We start from the raw sequence: 17,087 nt of genomic DNA on the forward strand, positions 1-17,087 counted from the left end.
TTTTTCCCCCAAACGTTATGTAAACTTGAAATCATACTTACCAGAAATATACTAAGAACTATAGCTCAAACAACAATATAAATGAAATTTTTTAATTTAGCGTGTTTTTTCTCAATTAAAATGGGTAGAACATCTTACATCACGGTATTCATATCATTTAAATCGAAGTAACGGACGTCTTTTTGAATCATAACCACTCGACCAATTAGTCACTTTTTAAAAATATTGTGTCAGCATCAATGACATTCTATATACTAAATAAAAGGGGTATAACACTTAATACATCCAAAACATACCAAAACTTCAACGTTAATGAAAATAATCAACTGATGAATATCTAACAAAAATGTCGATTGACTGATTGTGCATTGTTCCGTTCCTTATTCGAATCAATGTATACAAGAAACATGAATGAAGTCGGATGTAATGAGAATATTGCATATACATACGCTGGTTTGATTTACTTAGCAAGTCTTTAGTATTGAGGAAAATGTGTTGATTGATACTGGTTATCCAAGCTGGGCACATCTTGTCAACTGGAATAAGTGACATTTAATTGAGCTAGCCCTGATTGGCGGATATTATGTTGGCTCTAGGACTCTACGCGGTATATATATCTGGCCCAAGCGCCCGATAGAATAGAGGGAAGAGCGTGGACAAAAGTCATCTGATGAAGCTTTGACGAGGAACTTTTTTTCGACGTAAACACCCGCCAGAACATCAAGCAGCGGCTGCTTGGCGGCAGGAAGGTCTAATTGGCCGAAGAGGAGAGATAATGAGATACTAGGGGAACGCGGAGAGGAATGGCCCAATAGAGGTACCTTGTTAGAAATCGGATCAATTCTGATCAAAAGCAAATTATGCCAGTCATTTAGACGCACGTTCTTATGTGTATACAGCCACCCGTTTCCAATAAGATGGCACTTAGTCTAGGGAATGCAACGGGGACAGCGTCCTCCGTTGATTAAGTTGCAGGCTCTGGGAATAATGAAAAATAGAGCTGGGACACACTCTAAAAAGAACGGCTGCCAAAGGGGGGTGCCAGCAAAAGGGAACACCGATGATGTTTGGAGGAAAGTGTTCCGCTGGAGCCGGCCACGTGACTTTACTCTTCCATCAGCAGCCTTGAATACTTTCTCGATTGCGGTGCCCGGTCGGGTGCTGTTGCTGACGAGTGACCAAGGACAACTTTTCCGATAGTGTTATCTGAATGACAAAAGGACAAGGAGGCGGCAAACAGTCTAAAGGAAAATCTGCCACCAATTTATTATACCAGATTCCCATTAGATGTCTGATTTTTCAATGAAAGATGTGACTAACTATACTCACGTAATCACTAAGCAATATCGTACGTATATTAGTAATGTAGTAACGTGTTCAACAGTCAAATCAGTTTTATCTCTGTATTATCTAAATAGCTGATCCGAGATCGCAAAAGTTTGTTGGAAAACATTAACTTGTGTTTCATTCAGTCACTTTTTGCGAGTTTTTGGTCAAATGTGAATATAGGCCAACCATCTCTCATTATAACGTTAATTTTGTTATCAGTCTCTTATAGGCAAAGATTTGTTTCGATAGTATTTAAGTTTTAAAAAGGAAAATTCATTCCGCACCAATAGCTTAAAAAGGCACACAGAGTACAAATGTGCAATATCGTATCTGCTCCAAATGCAAGAAACTGGGTTGCGTAATTTAAATGTGAATAGGCCCTACAATACTTGTGTTTCATTAAAAAAATCAATTTGAATATTCTTCTTCACCGAAGTGCTCATTATGATCAGTATTTCTCTAAACGCACCGTAAACCGGTAATTCTATTTTGCAATTGCGCTTCGAATTAGCTATATCAAATTAATTCCTGCCAGCTTCACCCCAAAATGTGCACACACACACATTTACATTCAGTATCGTAACTCATTTTATTACGCTTATAGTATGTAAATATGGTCTAAGAACTAGTCAAACTGATAAGTTCAGTTGTATTTGAGTCGGAATTATATTTTGTGTTTGCCCATGTGTTTACAACCAAAGAACGTTCCCTGAAACTTTTGTGCAGAATATTGAAATGGTAATGGACTTACTCCAGCAGCTACTTAATAGGAAAGAAGTAGAACGAGGATAAAAGCAAAAACAAAACGAAAAATAACCTTAATGGCATCTTTCTGTCCGCATCTCATCGCCAAATGGTTGTCAATTTATTAACTCGATTGGCTAATGCTACGTCCCTTGTGCTGGAAAAGCCGCCCTTAATGAGGCGGATTGTGTGATGCTACACGGAGTCTTGGAGTAGACAGCAGTTGTCTGACTGCGCATTCACATATATATAGCCTACTGTACAACAATATAATTATGGGTAGTTACGCAATAGGCTGACATTCTTCCCCCCAAACCATCCCTTTATTTCCCTCCTTTCCCCCCTCACATACAGACAAGTGATGCACTATATATCTACTACTGGCAATCACGTCTAAGCTGTCTCTGAATCGAACCTCTTTGCAACTTACGCGACTAGCTTTTAAGGGTCCTAAGTCGTTTTTGTAAACGCTCTTGAATTAAGCTTGGGTTAATGGGAATCTGATCCTTTTTAATACATCTAACAACCTAGCATTACATCAGTCTACTCATCAGTAAGTACGTCATTAAGTCAATTAACAATGCATTGTCTTTGGCAGTTCGATACACCGTTTGACGATCTTTTTTTTTTCTATTTCTTAGCAATTCATTAGCAGTTTGAAATTTTCTAAATCACGCTGATTTTTAAACGTCACCATAGGCTATTAAAAACGACAGCACAGTATCTTCACGTCGCAGGCGTTGAATTTTCAGACAATTTAGAAGCTCATTTAACGTGCAGTAGAGGGTATAAAATATAGCAGGGTGGTCACTTGACTACATTCAGGAAACAAGGAATCACAACCTTTTAAGGCAGCAGCCAATGACGTCAGTAATAAAGTCAAATCAGTTCTAATAACAAGGCTTTTACACATCTATTAGCAACAAATTAACCAGAAGGCTTCGTAGACATCAGGAGGACGCGAAGGACTGGGTGTACCGGTGAGGACATTTTTGCTGCAAAGAGAGTCCTGTAAATCCGCTTAGAGTCCATCAGGGGCGAAAGAGAAAAGGGTCGTATTCCAAAGCTAGCTGCCGAGGGAGGGGGACAATAACTGGGTGAATGGACTTTCAATAAAAGCGAAGGGCCCAACAGTATACGGAACTTAGTTCTAGCCAGCGCTTTGTGTACGGTACGTGGAGGGAAAGAGTCAATAGGTACATAACGCAATAAACATTTAAGTGAAGAGCATGATCTAACAATAGACACTATCTTCCCGCCTTCGCTCAATTCTTTCATCTATCTGCTAGAGTGGGCCGACAAACCCTTTTGATTCGTGAGTCGTCCATGTTGCAGAGGAGTAAAATGCTATTGGATCATTTTCCTTGTTGCCATGACCACTGTGACGCTCAGGAAACCTACTTTTTCCAACAATTAGCATGATTTCATTGACATGACTATTTCATTCAAGAATAAGGGTGCTCTTTCTAACTTGAACTGTTGCTTAGGAAAATCCACTGCGAGGAATCAAAGTTCCTTCTGTTATTCTTTTGAACTTTGCAAATTGTAACGCACCAGTTGAATTATACTGCATTTAAAATCGAAAATGAAATTGATTCACAGTAGTTTATCAAAATAAGCATTAGCATACTAGAAGAACGAGCGAACTAATTTTTTTTTCCAGCGATACGCGACTCAGAACGGCAAAATTGAACTTTCATCTTCGGGGTAACATGCTGCATTATGTGCACGCTTTATAACGAATAGACCATCTTTCAGAATGGAAGTTATTATATGAAATAATATTTAATAGTGAAACGTGGAGTTTACATTGATTATTAAAATAACGACAACCAAAATAGATGAAGAGCATTTTATTTCGGGATTTACTATCATTTACAACCGACATAATAATCTTTACGAGCATACACGTATGTAAGAATATATTTCGTCCGTCTGCAATTTTTTGTAACTCAAGACATGATGAAGAATCGATTACAATAATTCTGGCAACGAGTTCTGGGCAGCAACCCAAGCGACTCCCCATTTCAAATTAGTTAACATAAATTTCAGGGCTTTGGTCCACTGCTCCTCAGAATTGAATTGTATCTTGATTGAATACCATTGGCGAGTTGCACGATCTTCGATCCGACCTCGTTCCATCCTGAAATATAAAAATACCATGATAATTAGTGCATCATTAAGAAGAATGGTAACCGTTTTTACAAACCTGTAAGGAAACTGAAAATTAAGGCGTCCTGTATCGTCCTCTGACTGTTTGGCGCCTTCCACTTTTTGCTGGAATTGTTGTAAACAATCAAGAAATGAGCACATTCCGGAATCAAACTTTGCATCCCACAGGAATCGAAAGCCGCCCGATCCGTAGAGGGGGAAAACCTTATTTTCCACGAGATCTTCAATACTCGACTGACTTCCGAACGGCACTAATTTATAGCGCTGGAAAACAAGGTTAACTTTGCGCGCTAGTGCAGAAAGAAGAATAGTTACTTGGCCCCAGGCGGCATTAATTTCAGCCCAATCAACGGGAACAGACGGCAATCTACCCATTCTCAATCCGTTTATGGTGCCAAAATGACCCATGTGCCACAGATGAAATGCGGCATTGAACGCATTGGTTTGTTTGAGACGGTCCAGATTCGACCGCGTGAATCTCAACTGGCACTCAAGACTTATTTGCTCATCTAGCACTTGAAATTGTTGATTGCGATGTACGCTGTATGATTTCCAATATTTCTCTTCTTCCTGTTTAACATTATTTTCTTCTTCTATCTCAGCTTCAATTTCTTTGGTGATCAGCTCATGCTTATGAACCAGTTCTTTTAGTTCATTTTTCAACTCCAGTTCTTCGGCTTGCAGGCAGAGTAATTCTTTCTCTATTACTTCCAAGTTGGACAAGTTCTCATCCTCAGTTTCTTTAGTGATCTTTGCCAAAAATTGCTTGTACTCTAGACACTCTTCTTCACTTTGAAATTTGATAAATATCTGGTAAGATTATAAAACACCTTTAAATATTGATAACTGCAAATACCTCTGGAAAAGCTGTTGCTCTAAAAGTATTAATAGTGAATCTGAGCAATCTTCACAAAGAGGATGATCTATGTCTGATGTACTGGAAACAAGATCAAACAACCTAGTAGATTTTCTAATGTAGTGGCTGAGATGCCCAATGTTGGTATTTCCAGAATTTCCAGCAATTGCATGACCAACAAAAGTAAATCCTTGATTAATAGACAAGTGGTCTTGTCTACTTGGAACATAGTTATCAAGGCTTGAAGCTTGTGATGTGTAATCCAGTTCAGGTGTTCGAACAGCCGGTAATGATAATTCTGCTATTGTGTGTTCATCCAGGGAACAGCTGAAGCCTGTATCCAGTTTCAATGGTGTCCAGCATCTTTGACAGCAAAACACTACACGACCATCCTCTTCCATTTCTTTTTTGATTTTATCCACTCAAATGAAACGTTAAAATTAAGTTTAATACTGTCCTTTTTTTTATGATTTACTTGTGTTTGGCATTGCTGTCACTGTTTTCTTTAGTCTTTTAAGCCGTTCGTTGGACTACCACATACCAAACACAACAAAGAACTCACTGTTATTGTTAAAAGTCCAATTTATTTTACAATTGTGATTTTGTTGATCATCATCGTAGCCCTGTCATTCAGTCTGTTAGTTATTTAATAGAGTAAAGGCCGACGCATGACCTGAAATTAGGTTGGACATAAAGGAGGAGAGTCAGGCAGAGAATCCAACGGCGAACGCCACCTATTGACTACGTTGATTTAATTTTTTACATCTTGAAATGTCGAATATTGCGCCAATGCGTGCGTGGGCCTTCTTAAATACAAATCTTTCATACATACAATTACAAAAGAGAACAAACGTTGAAACGTACCGTACGTGTGTTTCTTTAATAAAGATTAGATTATTCACACGTTAATTGTGTTTGGAAATCATAATGTTGGACGATGCTATTGTTGCCATCGGAAGTGCTAATGACTGTGATATATTGGTTGAAAAATTTTCACAGTCAGAGAGTTTGAGCTTTGCTGACTTTGCACGTGTATGGAAAGCATCACATTTTGAACTTATATTTTGGTACGTCGAAAAGTTTGAACATCGTACAATAATCTTTGCTTTGCTTACATTTGGTTTTGATATATTTAATTACACTTTCAATAAAAAATCTTTCTTGATGTAGTGGAAGGAGTTCGGAAGAACTGCCACTTCTTGCAAGTGAACTGTTAGCTATCGCAAAAGCTATAATTTTGAATGTAAATAAAGAGTTTGCATCCAGGGTTGGAGGACTTTACCTTATGTATGGATTGTACTTTACTCAAAAAGCCAAGTATGTCCATTAAACTATTTACTGTGAAAATTCTTGACCCTTCCAACTATTTATTAGATCCAAAATTCGTTTAACTCTAAGTGAATTCAAGGAATTCATGAAGTTCACTTGTGAATTGAAAGAACAGAATAATATGGATGCTGAATTTATTTTCCAGAAACTTTTTATTGCTAAAGCGTTTTTGTTCTGTGCTTGCAGTACCCCAAACAAGGTACAGTAATAGAAAGATGAAAGTAAAACAAAAATAATCATTTAATTTATTAAATTATTTAAAAATATAGTACATCCAAATGAATAAAAAATGCCAGTCTGAAGAAGACGTTGGAAATGCAATGGATGAGAATGAATGTAGATTGATTGGATGTGAGGGTTTGTCATCTAATAGTCTAAGAAATGTAGACCTTTTGCACTCTAAATACGAAGAGTTAAAGCCTCAGATAGCAGGTAAAATTTCGATAGCAATCATTAGTTTCTTAAGTAATATTCAACATTTAACTAAGAGTATACTGGATCCATGTAATTGCATTAGGATTTGTAACAACTTCTTCATCTGCTGCTCCCAGTAAGAATTTTCCCTCTGAAATTCAGGCAATTCTAGATGCGTTCAAGTCCGATATTGCTAAAATAAAAAATAATGGTACCAAGCAAGGAAAACCTACGAGCGTTGCTGAAGAAGTAAATCAAGGTATTATTGATATTCCCCCTAATGTTAAATTTAAGGCATTTCATAATTTTTTAACGTTTTGCAGGTGTTATTCGAAGAAGAATAGTGAATTCTTCGTTTCAGTCTCAAAGCCGATCACGTCGTATGCCTGTAGATGTTACATCTATGGACTCGGCCAGGAAATCATCGAAATCTAAGCGAGACCACTGAACTGATCTATACATTGAAGGAAGTTTTTTTTATTTTTCATAAGGGTTGAACAATCATTTGAAAATAAACCCAAAACTCAGTAACCGTATTTTCTGTTTAATGAAGTTTTCCCATCACCACTCTGATTTTCTGGAGGTGTCCACATGGCGTATTTCGAGTCATCTGTAATGTAGTTATTTGAGCTTGTGTTGGCGGTTGATTTTACGCTTTCAACCTTCTTACACAATAAAAAAAATATACAAAAATTACCCGATATACAATGTTAATAGTTATAAAAATGTGTACCTTTAGGTCCTTTTTCCTCTTTTTTCTGATCACTAAGCCAATTTTTTCGTTATTACTTTTCCCTTCGCTGAATTGATCAACTTCACAGGTGGGAGCTTCTAATAGAGTTTCTTCTTTTAGATTTGGTAGATGTTTTTTTGATACATCAGGACCAGGAATCCCATCCTCTGAGGAAATCACCGAAACTACGGGCACCGTTAAAACGGGTTCAGAACTGACACTTTTTTCTGAGTCGACTTCACGTTCGAGTTTTTCCTGTGACAACCCCTTTAATTTGCTTTCCACTCTGCTTTCCGTTACTGTGTTCACAGAAAGTATTTCAGATGAAGAAAGGACAGCAGGTCGCGCAATCTTAAGTAAAGCTTTTAACCTTGTCTCTTCTCTTTGGAGTTCGCCTAGTTTAAGCTGAAATTCAAATTGTTATTTGATCGGCTATTTATAATAGTTGAAACTAAATCATTACTCTAAGGGTTGCAGCTGACTTTTTGTTGCTCGATTCGTAGGATTGTAGAGCTTCCATGTAGGCGTCGACATCATCGATATCGATTTTTGCTGGATTCCGTGTTGCAGCAGTCATTCTAGTTAAAGTGTGCTGTATGTCTGCGACCTCCTTTAATACGTCTTTGTATTTAAGTGACTGCGAAAAAATAATTTTCAAGTAAAGGTGAAAAACAAAACATAAGTGATGAGAGGACGAATTGTCGCTGACTTACCAAGCTCTCATAAGTCTCCACAACATCTGACGTTTGCTCTTTCATCCGGGCTTGTCTCTTCCGTTCAACAGTTCCAGTTCTATCCAGAAACGTATCTTCGTCACTGGAATAATAGTCATAATCAAAATTACGCTTTTTTCGACGACTTTTACTCTCTAGGAAATATAACAAGTAAAAATAAAATAAGAAATATAGAGAATAGCATAAGAAATATAAGACAAGTTATTACAAACTAAAAAATTTACCATGTTTAGACTGCCGTAACATCCCATGACGATCAAGTAAACGGCAAGCTTCCAAGGCACATTGGACTACGGCTTCTTTTTTCTTTCCACCTTTAACCGAAGCTTCTGCAACGATCGGTGCTCCGCTGGCGGAGTCAATGGGTAATTCAACGCGACAAATAAAATGAGCATAATTCTTTTCTTCTACCTACATATACACAGAAAATGACATGTTAATTATAGCAGAACATTAGTAAAATTATTCTAATAAAATGTAAAGTTATGCACCTTGTATTCAAGTTCATAACCTTCTCTTTCAAACCACCCACGAAGGGTTTTCTTAGGGTCATCCAAATACAGAGTTTCATCTAACTGAAAGTCGTCGGCTAAAGCGAATGGATTTTCAGCCAAAGGATTTTCGTCTTCAGCGTCCTCTCCCATTCCCCAGTTAATACCACTGCTAGTTGAAGGAGGCACAGAAGCAGTAGAAACGCCACATTTGTCATTAAATGAGTGTTGGTTATCAAGTTTGTCAATTGACAATTCTCTTTTAAGTTTCATTTCCTTAAGCTGGGTAACACTTAATTCAGAAACAGCTTCTTGGTCTTCTTCTGGACCTTGAAGGATAAACAACCTTGAAGATACTCCGAATTTGAAGACATGGCCAGTATGTAGACGGCAGTATACTTTTGGAGGTATCTGTTGTTTATTTAGGAAAGTTCCATGGGTGCTTCCAAGATCAAACAAAAACCATCCTGAATCACCCCGTTCATCATCAATTTTATACTGTAAAACAGTATGATATCTGGAAACAGTTAAATAAACAGCAAAGTAGAAAATAACAATTGATTACAATTTCATTCATCTAAAAAAATTACCTGGAAATTGATGGATGTTGCAGAACAAAATCACATGTAGGTAGTCTACCAAATACATAAAAAGGTTTCTGCTTAAACTGCAGATTCTCACTTTGTATGATCACACCATCCTTTAAAACTTCAAGCTGATAAGGTAATTGACAGATAGAAGATGTAGATGGAGCAACATAGTTTAAGTTGCAACTTTGAGCAGAAACCAAAGTTGATTTATTCGAACTGATTTTATCTTCCAACTCCAATTTCTTTGTAGAATTTTTTATGACCACATCATTTTCTTTCTTCACATTATCATCTGCAGAAGAGTTTACATCTTGCTTCGAATCTATATCGAGATTGTTTGTTAGACGATTAATTGGTTTTACTGATGCTTTCGTGCCTGGTCTCCTTCCAATAATGACAGGTTTCTTGAAAACTGGAAGAGTAGTCCCATTTTTTTCCGTGCATTTAAAGACCTCTGCGACGTCATCCATTTCTTAAAACTTCAACTTTGATAACTGCACAGGTATAGATAGAGAGGGGGATGCCTAATCTATGGACAAAAATTTGAGCTCAACGCTGACATAATGAACTGAATAACAAACTAGATCTTGAATAGAGTTGGCTAACGTCCGAAGTTGCCAGTTCGATGAAATTGTGTTCCCTACTGGTTTGGTGTCCAATCGATGGGTGTTACTAAAACGCGAAGCGAAACGGCGGAACGCGAAACTCCTAAAACGCGAAACAGTGGTGCGAAACCGCCAAAACGGTCCCAAAAATTGGGGAGGGGGAGGGTACCCCAGCCGTCAGGAAGGGGTAGCAGCTCCAACCGTCAGAATAGGGGAGGGTACCCCAGCCGTCAAACGTCAGAGCGCCCCTATCGGCCTGACGGTGCAATAGCGCAAAACCTCATTCGAGCACCGTCAGCCTGACGGTGCAATAGAATTTTTGATAAGCTGCAATTAGAAAGTTAAGTTAGTTAGTTATAGTTATAGTTAGTTAATTTAGTTATAGAAAGTGAATATACCTTAAAAATTTATAGTCTGTCTTAGAGACAGAAGTCGATCGAAATAATGCTTGTAGTGTAGAGTTAAAAAAAATTAACCCTATTTAAAAAAAAAATTACTCGAGATAAGTTATAATTTTTTTTTTACCTTTTTCTTGTTAAGCTTCTGGTTTTTGCGACGGACACGTCGATTTCTCTGTTTGTTGCCTCGACGCTTGGGCTTGTTTTTGAAAATATTTTTGAAAAGATCAATTTTTTTGGATTCTACATCCATGGCTCGGGCATCCTTTAGACGTACATGATCGAAGCGGCTTTCATCAGAAAACGACCTCTCTTCAGTTTCCATTCACCTTCTTTCAATGGCTTTTCCTGTTAGGATTAAAGATTAGATAGTTTGGTCATTAACTTATTAACCTTTTTTTTATATTTACCCCAGTGAAGTAATCTGGGTTATGGATTATTTCACAAACCACAGTCCACGTTTCCGATTTAACGTAATTCGGGCAATGGTCTCGCAAAACGTAAAGCACTTCTCTGGAATACATTGCTTGTTCCAGAGCCGTTTTTGCTGATTTTGCGCCCTCTAACTCATTGCTTAGGTGCTTCATCGCCATTGGTCCAGCGATTAGTGAATTAACTTGCGAAATTTCCAAATCCGTTAGAAACATTTTTTCAACTAAATAGCTCGAACGTAACAGACCAACTGTTGAACTCAGAATGAAGAGTGATGTGCCCCCCCTTCTCCGTACCCTTAATTAACTATTAAGGGTAAAATTTAAGTTTAAACTAAGTAATTTAAATACACACATTTAAATACACATTACACCGTCAGCCTGACGGTGCAATAGAATTTTTGATAAGCTGCAATTAGAAAGTTAAGTTAGTTAGTTATAGTTATAGTTAGTTAATTTAGTTATAGAAAGTTAATATACCTTAAAAATTTATAGTCTGTCTTAGAGACAGAAGTCGATCGAAATAATGCTTGTAGTGTATGTTATGTCTTTGTTCGGTCGCTAAGAGCGATCGTAATTGTATTCGGGGTAAGCACACAAATCTTGCGACTGCTTCCAGCCTCTAAGCCAAGCCAACTCCTTTTCCGGCAAGTAGCCCCTGGCGGTTGCAAGCGACGTTGCCACGTACACAACAACCCGTCCCAAGCGGTGAAGACGGACAACGAGCGGCGAACCGCTTTACACAAACAAAAATAAAGGAATAAACGAATGCCAGGGCAGAGGTGGGGAAAACGGAACACACACAAAAATAAGGGCATCTCACACATAATCTGGGCCACAAAGTAAAGGAGACTGACAAAGATGGGCCCATTGTTAGAATCCGTCACACTCAAAATGGACTTTGTTTCTTCGTGCGCGCGTGCCGCGTCGTACAGGTGGATTTGGATGTTGATCGCTTGCGGCCGGAACAGTTGCTGCATCGGAAGGAGTGGGGGAGTCGTTCACGCCCGTTAGGCCGCAGCTCGACTCGCGGTCACCATCGCCGCTCGCCCCGCCGGAAGGAGTTGTACCGCTGTCCGGAATCGCCGACATGGGGCGGATGAAACGTCGGTTGCGCCATAGGACGCTGCCGCTCGCGAATTTGATGCGGTATGACCGGTACCGACCGATGGCCACGATGACCCCAACTTTGTCCCACAGTTTGGACTTCGGATCCCGGACGCGTACGGCTGTGCCAACAGAAAGCGGCCCCAATGGCCGGGCATGTTCGTCGTAGCGGAATTTAATGACGGCGTCGAGTTCCGCTTGGCGATCCGTTGCTTCCATAATTTTCTGCCACTGGGTCGCGAAGGAGGATCGATGCGCCGGGACGATGGATCGCAGTTGGTGGCCGAACACCATCTCTGCCGGGGAGAGTCCATTTTCTCTGGGGGTATTCCGGAACTCCAGCATCCCCTGGGCGAAAGCTTCCGACGTCACGTCGCCGGTTGGCGCAATTTTGGCCACGAGATCCTTCATTGCCGCCACCGCCGCCTCGGCATGCCCGTTGCTTTGGGAGTAGCCCGGGGTCGAATTGCCCCAAACGACTCCCCAGTTGCGTAACATGGACTGGAAAGCATGTGCCTCAAATTGAGGGCCGTTGTCGGACCGCAGTCTTGCCGGGACGCCGAGATTGGTGAAAGACTCCACGATGGCCTGAGAAACCTCGCGGGCGGACGGATCGTGGAACCATCGATGAACAACGGGCCAGCCCGATAAGCGATCCACGTACACCAAAACGTGAAGCTGGCCGAACTGGAAAAGGTCCGTGGAGACGTCCTCGAACACCCGCGTAGGTAGGGGGTCGCGCAAGAGGGGCTCCTGTTGGTGATGGGGCCGCCGCTCCTGGCATGGTTGGCAGCTCTCCACTAAGAAGGTTATTTCGTTGGAAATTCCAGGCCAATAAACCGTCTGCCGGGCCCGCCGCTTCATCCGCACGATCCCCTGGTGGGCCGCATGGAGCTTCCCTAATACCTCGTGCCGGGCGGATAGTGGAACGATGATCCGGCGGCCGAAGAGGGCGATTCCGTTATCGACTGATAAGGCTTCTCGAATGGCCCAATACTGGCGCACCGACATTGACGTTTTGTCTCGAGGAGTGGGGAAACCAGATGAAATGGCCGTCACAATGTCTCTGTAGTCGGCGTCAGCCGCGGCCACTGCTCTCAGTTGGTCCAGCATGGGGTCCGGCAGGTGGTCGGGTTCAGTGCCGTGATCTGGCTCCGCGGTGTCGTCGGCGTCGCGTTGCAGGACCTGGATCTGACCCAAAACAACGTGTCGGGCAAAGGACGAGGCGTCCGTGTTGGCAGCTTCGTCGTCTGGGCCCGGATCATGGACGGGAGCTCGAGATAAGGCGTCTGGAATGGCGTGATCGCGGCCTCTGCGCCACTCTGTTGTGAAGATGAAAGGGGAAAGGCGCTCTTTCAAACGCTGCAGTTTTGGATTTTCGACGGCATCTAGCGTATATTTGTCGAGGATGGTGACGAGGGCTTGATGATCGACGACAAGGCGGAAGTGAGGTAGGCCCAGCAGATACAAGCGGCATTTCCTCATCGCCCACTCGACCGCCGCCAATTCTAACTCCACTATGGCGTATCTTGACTCGGTGTCGGTACACCAACGGGAGTTGGCATCCACCAGCTTCCAAATCGATCCGTGGCGCTGGAGTAGAGCGTAACCCATCCCCTGCTTGCGGGAAGCATCCACTTGGAGGGACGTTTCCAGATCTGGGTCAAAATGGGCCAAGATAGGCGGCGCTGTGAGTGCGGCTTTGACTGCCGCGAACGCGCTGTCGTGGTCTTCGGTCCAGATGAATGCGTTGCGGGCACTCAGCAGAGGACGTAGAGGGCCCTTGGCAGCGGCCACCTCCGTGGAAAATCCGGCCAGCTGCTCGACGAGCCCCATAAACGATCGGAGTTCGGTGATGTTGGTCGGACGCGGGAAGTCCGAGATGGCTCGCACTTTATCAGGGTCTACAGCGACACCTCCCTGTTGAATTTGGAAGCCCACCCATTGAACTTGCGGTTGGGCAAACTGGAACTTCGTGATGTTGAACGTGATGCCGGCATCCCGGGCCGCCGATAGGACAGCGCAGACGCCCATCACATGTTCTGGAAAGGATGAATCGTACCGAAGGAGGTCGTCCACAACGCGGACGGTATTGCCGACGCCTTGGAACGCTAAGTCCGCCCGTCTGTTGTATTCGTCACTGGAGCTGCTCAACCCCATGGAGGCTCGCAGGAACTTGTACCTGCCCCACGGGGTCATAAACACTGTTAGATGCTGCGATGACGGGTGTAGTGGAATTTGAAAATACCCGCTGGCCGCGTCGAACGTGGAAAAATAGGTGGCGTCGCCGCTGATCTCGGCCACTGCGTCTCTCGGAGTCCGGGTAGGATGAGTAGGCCGCCGTACGTGACGATTCAGCTTGGTGTGATCTACACAGATACGTAAAGATCCGTCAGATTTGCGCGTGATAACCAGGGGAGCCGCCCAGTCGGACGCTTCGGTCATGGGGACGATGATACCTTTTTCCACGAGTCCATCCAGCAATTTCTTTACTTCCGGTCGGTCCGCGAACGGGATTGGGCGAGCGCCGTTGACATAATACGGTTCCGCGTCGTCCTTCAACTCGATGACCATCTCCGGCCCTTTCATTTCGGTTAATATACCGGACTGGTCGAACACGTCAGCATAGCCCCGGGCGATGGCGTCTCCGATCCGCTGGATCTCATCTGGGGATGGAGATAATGGGAGAGGGCCGTCATACACGAAAGATGGTGGGGTTGCTCCGATAGAACTGACAGACGTACCCTTTTGTGAATGTCTCCATGGACGAGGGTAATCCTCGTGCAAAATGCCCAAAGCGACACAGTCAAACCACGACAGAAGGACGCCGTCAACCTCCGAGCAAAATGTAAGGGTGATCGCTGCCGTTATCCCCTCATAACACACTGTAATCTCCTTCTCACCGACAGCCAAGAGGGGGGTAGACTTATCTGCCATTACAAGGTCAAACGCCGCGGATGCGAGGTCTTTTTCTGATACGCCCAATGCACGCATCACATTGAGGCCCGCCACTGTAACTTCTGCCCCGCCGTCGGGGGTCACGTTATGCACGGTGGTGATGACCGCCCCGTTCGAATCACAGCACTGTAGAGAGATGGTTGGAGCAGGACGACGGCGTTTTGCACAGACGTTGCCGATAACTACGCGCTGCATGTGAGAACGCGGCCGACTGCTGCCGGCATCGCCCCGACTATTAGCGCCGCCACTGGAGGTGCCACCGTTGCCGTGACCGCCGCTGCCGCCACCCGCTCTGGCCCCTTCCGTTTTCTCCTGCTTGCGATTTTTCGAGCAACATGGAGAAAAGTGATTCATGCCGCCGCATCGGTGACATTGCTTACCGGTCGCTGGGCAGGGGTCATTAGCGCGGTGCGCTGATCGTCCGCAGGAGCCGCATCTATGGTTGTCGGATGGCGTATCGGGACGTTGACTCTTCGACTGGAGCTGTGCGACTGACGGCGGGTGATTCAGCGATTTTTCACTGGCCTTAGCTGACTCGTCGCTGCGGCAGATGTTGATGGCCTGCTGACCGGTCGGAAATGGACTAAGTGCCAGCAGCTTCCTCCGCGTCTCCGTGTCTCGTATGCCGGCCATAATGCGGGTAGCCATCCGAGAGTCCAAGCACGCGGCACACATGTCGGCTGCGTCCGCAAGCGTCCGGAGGCGGATGTAGAAGTCGTCGAAGGATTCGGACGTGTGCTGTCGGCATTCATCAAACGCCACGCGGTCCAACGCGATGTTCCGCTTAGATCGAACGTGATCCGTGATGCGGTCGATGACGTCAGAGGGCGATAAGGGCGACGTGGGAAGGATGCCCAAAGCCACCTCCACTACCTGCTGCATGGCTGGATCCAGCGCCATCCGAAATGCCGCCATCTGCTCATTCACCGGGTAGGCGTTCAATTGGTTCAAGTGGCAAAAATCATTCCACCGATTCCGCCAGGAGCGGAGCTGGGCCAGAGACGCGTCTCCGTGCAATTTCTCCAAACAAGAGGTATCGATGCGACGGCGTTGGGAAGCCCCGCCACCACCAGCGCCACCGCCACCGGCTCCACCGCCTGCGCCACCGCCACCGCCGCCGCCTGCGCCACCGCCTGGGCCACCTCCGCCAGCGCCACCGCCGCCTGCACCACCTCCGCCAGTGCCACCGCCGCCTGCGCCACCTCCGCCAGCGCCACCACCGAGCAATAGCTGAAGTTGTTGTGCGATGCCGGTCAATTGTAATTCGACTGCATCAATGCGATTGGCTGCTGCCACTGCCGCATCCATAGCGTCATTTGCCGACGCCATGTTGCCGACCACCACAGGAGGGCCCGCGAGTGATGAAACTGGATGCTGCTTGGTGCGTTTTCGCCTCCGCTGCACCGGGGGAGGAATGTGCGGTGGGACCAGGCCAGATGAACGTAAGTTACGAGGACACGTCGACATAAACACACGTCGAGTATGAAAGGACAGAGGCTACACAGCTCTGTGGCGAAAGATGGCGGCACACAATATCGAGATGGTTGCTGGAGCGCACTGCTGCCGTCACCACGGATAAAAAATAAAAAGCACGTGAGCGACAAGGGCACGTCGACATACACACACGTCGAGTGTTAAAGGGCAGGGGCGACAACCGCGACACAGCTGTGTGGATAAAGATGGCCGCCCACGATATCAAGTTGGTCGCTGGGGCACACTCACTGCCAGCCACCCCGAATAAAAATAAAAAATTCGAGCTGCCGAGGAGATAATTAGCAAGCGGAAATGCATACGCGGTGCTCACCCGAAAACGTTTGGTCGAGGGGAAATGGTGGGAGAAAGCGTGGGACGCCGTAATGGCCGCCAACACCGCGTGGGGCTCGTACACACCGGCTGTAGAAACGATAGTTTCCCCGCACACAAGTACACAAAAGTTACACTGAAGGTTCGAGAAGACGTGAAATCACGAAAGCAAAGCCAACTGCGCCATGTTATGTCTTTGTTCGGTCGCTAAGAGCGATCGTAATTGTATTCGGGGTAAGCACACAAATCGTGCGACTGCTTCCAGCCTCTAAGCCAAGCCAACTCCTTTTCCGGCAAGTAGCCCCTGGCGGTTGCAAGCGACGTTGCCACGTACACAACAGTGTAGAGTTAAAAAAAATTAACCCTATTTAAAAAAAATTACTCTAGAGATAA

The 17,087-nt window shown here is 44.2% G+C and overlaps 4 protein-coding genes across 6 annotated transcripts; 1 reads left to right on the forward strand and 3 right to left on the reverse strand.

Annotated features, from left to right (window-relative positions):
• Window positions 1-3,911: 3,911 nt before the first annotated feature.
• On the reverse strand, window positions 3,912-5,764 carry LOC124312620 (beclin-1-like protein). The gene is made up of 3 exons (XM_046777098.1): window positions 5,102-5,764; window positions 4,283-5,035; window positions 3,912-4,216 (listed from the first exon to the last, which is right to left on the reverse strand). Exons 1-3 carry the CDS (start codon window positions 5,500-5,502, stop codon window positions 4,048-4,050), a joined length of 1,323 nt encoding a protein of 440 aa, XP_046633054.1. The 5' UTR covers window positions 5,503-5,764; the 3' UTR covers window positions 3,912-4,047.
• LOC124312621 (snRNA-activating protein complex subunit 1-like) lies at window positions 5,599-7,388 on the forward strand. Of its 2 annotated transcripts, XM_046777100.1 has the most exons (7): window positions 5,599-5,609; window positions 5,990-6,168; window positions 6,272-6,418; window positions 6,476-6,629; window positions 6,700-6,862; window positions 6,948-7,103; window positions 7,168-7,388. In XM_046777100.1, exons 2-7 carry the CDS (start codon window positions 6,029-6,031, stop codon window positions 7,290-7,292), a joined length of 885 nt encoding a protein of 294 aa, XP_046633056.1. In that variant the 5' UTR covers window positions 5,599-5,609; window positions 5,990-6,028; the 3' UTR covers window positions 7,293-7,388. The 2 variants fall into 2 exon arrangements, with proteins under 2 accessions (XP_046633056.1, XP_046633055.1); XM_046777099.1 differs by lacking the exon at window positions 5,599-5,609 and having other exon boundaries at window positions 5,920-6,168.
• Window positions 7,306-10,003, reverse strand: LOC124312618 (kanadaptin-like). Of its 2 annotated transcripts, none has more exons than XM_046777097.1 (7): window positions 9,393-10,003; window positions 8,803-9,319; window positions 8,536-8,722; window positions 8,291-8,445; window positions 8,041-8,214; window positions 7,578-7,982; window positions 7,306-7,506 (listed from the first exon to the last, which is right to left on the reverse strand). In XM_046777097.1, exons 1-7 carry the CDS (start codon window positions 9,860-9,862, stop codon window positions 7,369-7,371), a joined length of 2,046 nt encoding a protein of 681 aa, XP_046633053.1. In that variant the 5' UTR covers window positions 9,863-10,003; the 3' UTR covers window positions 7,306-7,368. The 2 variants fall into 2 exon arrangements, with proteins under 2 accessions (XP_046633053.1, XP_046633052.1); XM_046777096.1 differs by having other exon boundaries at window positions 7,306-7,509.
• A 1,696-nt stretch (window positions 10,004-11,699) lies between these two features.
• On the reverse strand, window positions 11,700-16,220 carry LOC124311898. The gene has a single exon (XM_046776267.1). The coding sequence runs from the start codon at window positions 16,218-16,220 to the stop codon at window positions 11,700-11,702; it is 4,521 nt and encodes a 1,506-aa protein (XP_046632223.1).
• Between the last annotated feature and the right edge of the window lie 867 nt (window positions 16,221-17,087).

The sequence above is a fragment of the Daphnia pulicaria genome, chromosome 8 (genome assembly GCF_021234035.1).
Source record: "Daphnia pulicaria isolate SC F1-1A chromosome 8, SC_F0-13Bv2, whole genome shotgun sequence".
Classification (NCBI taxonomy): Eukaryota; Metazoa; Arthropoda; class Branchiopoda; order Diplostraca; family Daphniidae; genus Daphnia; species Daphnia pulicaria.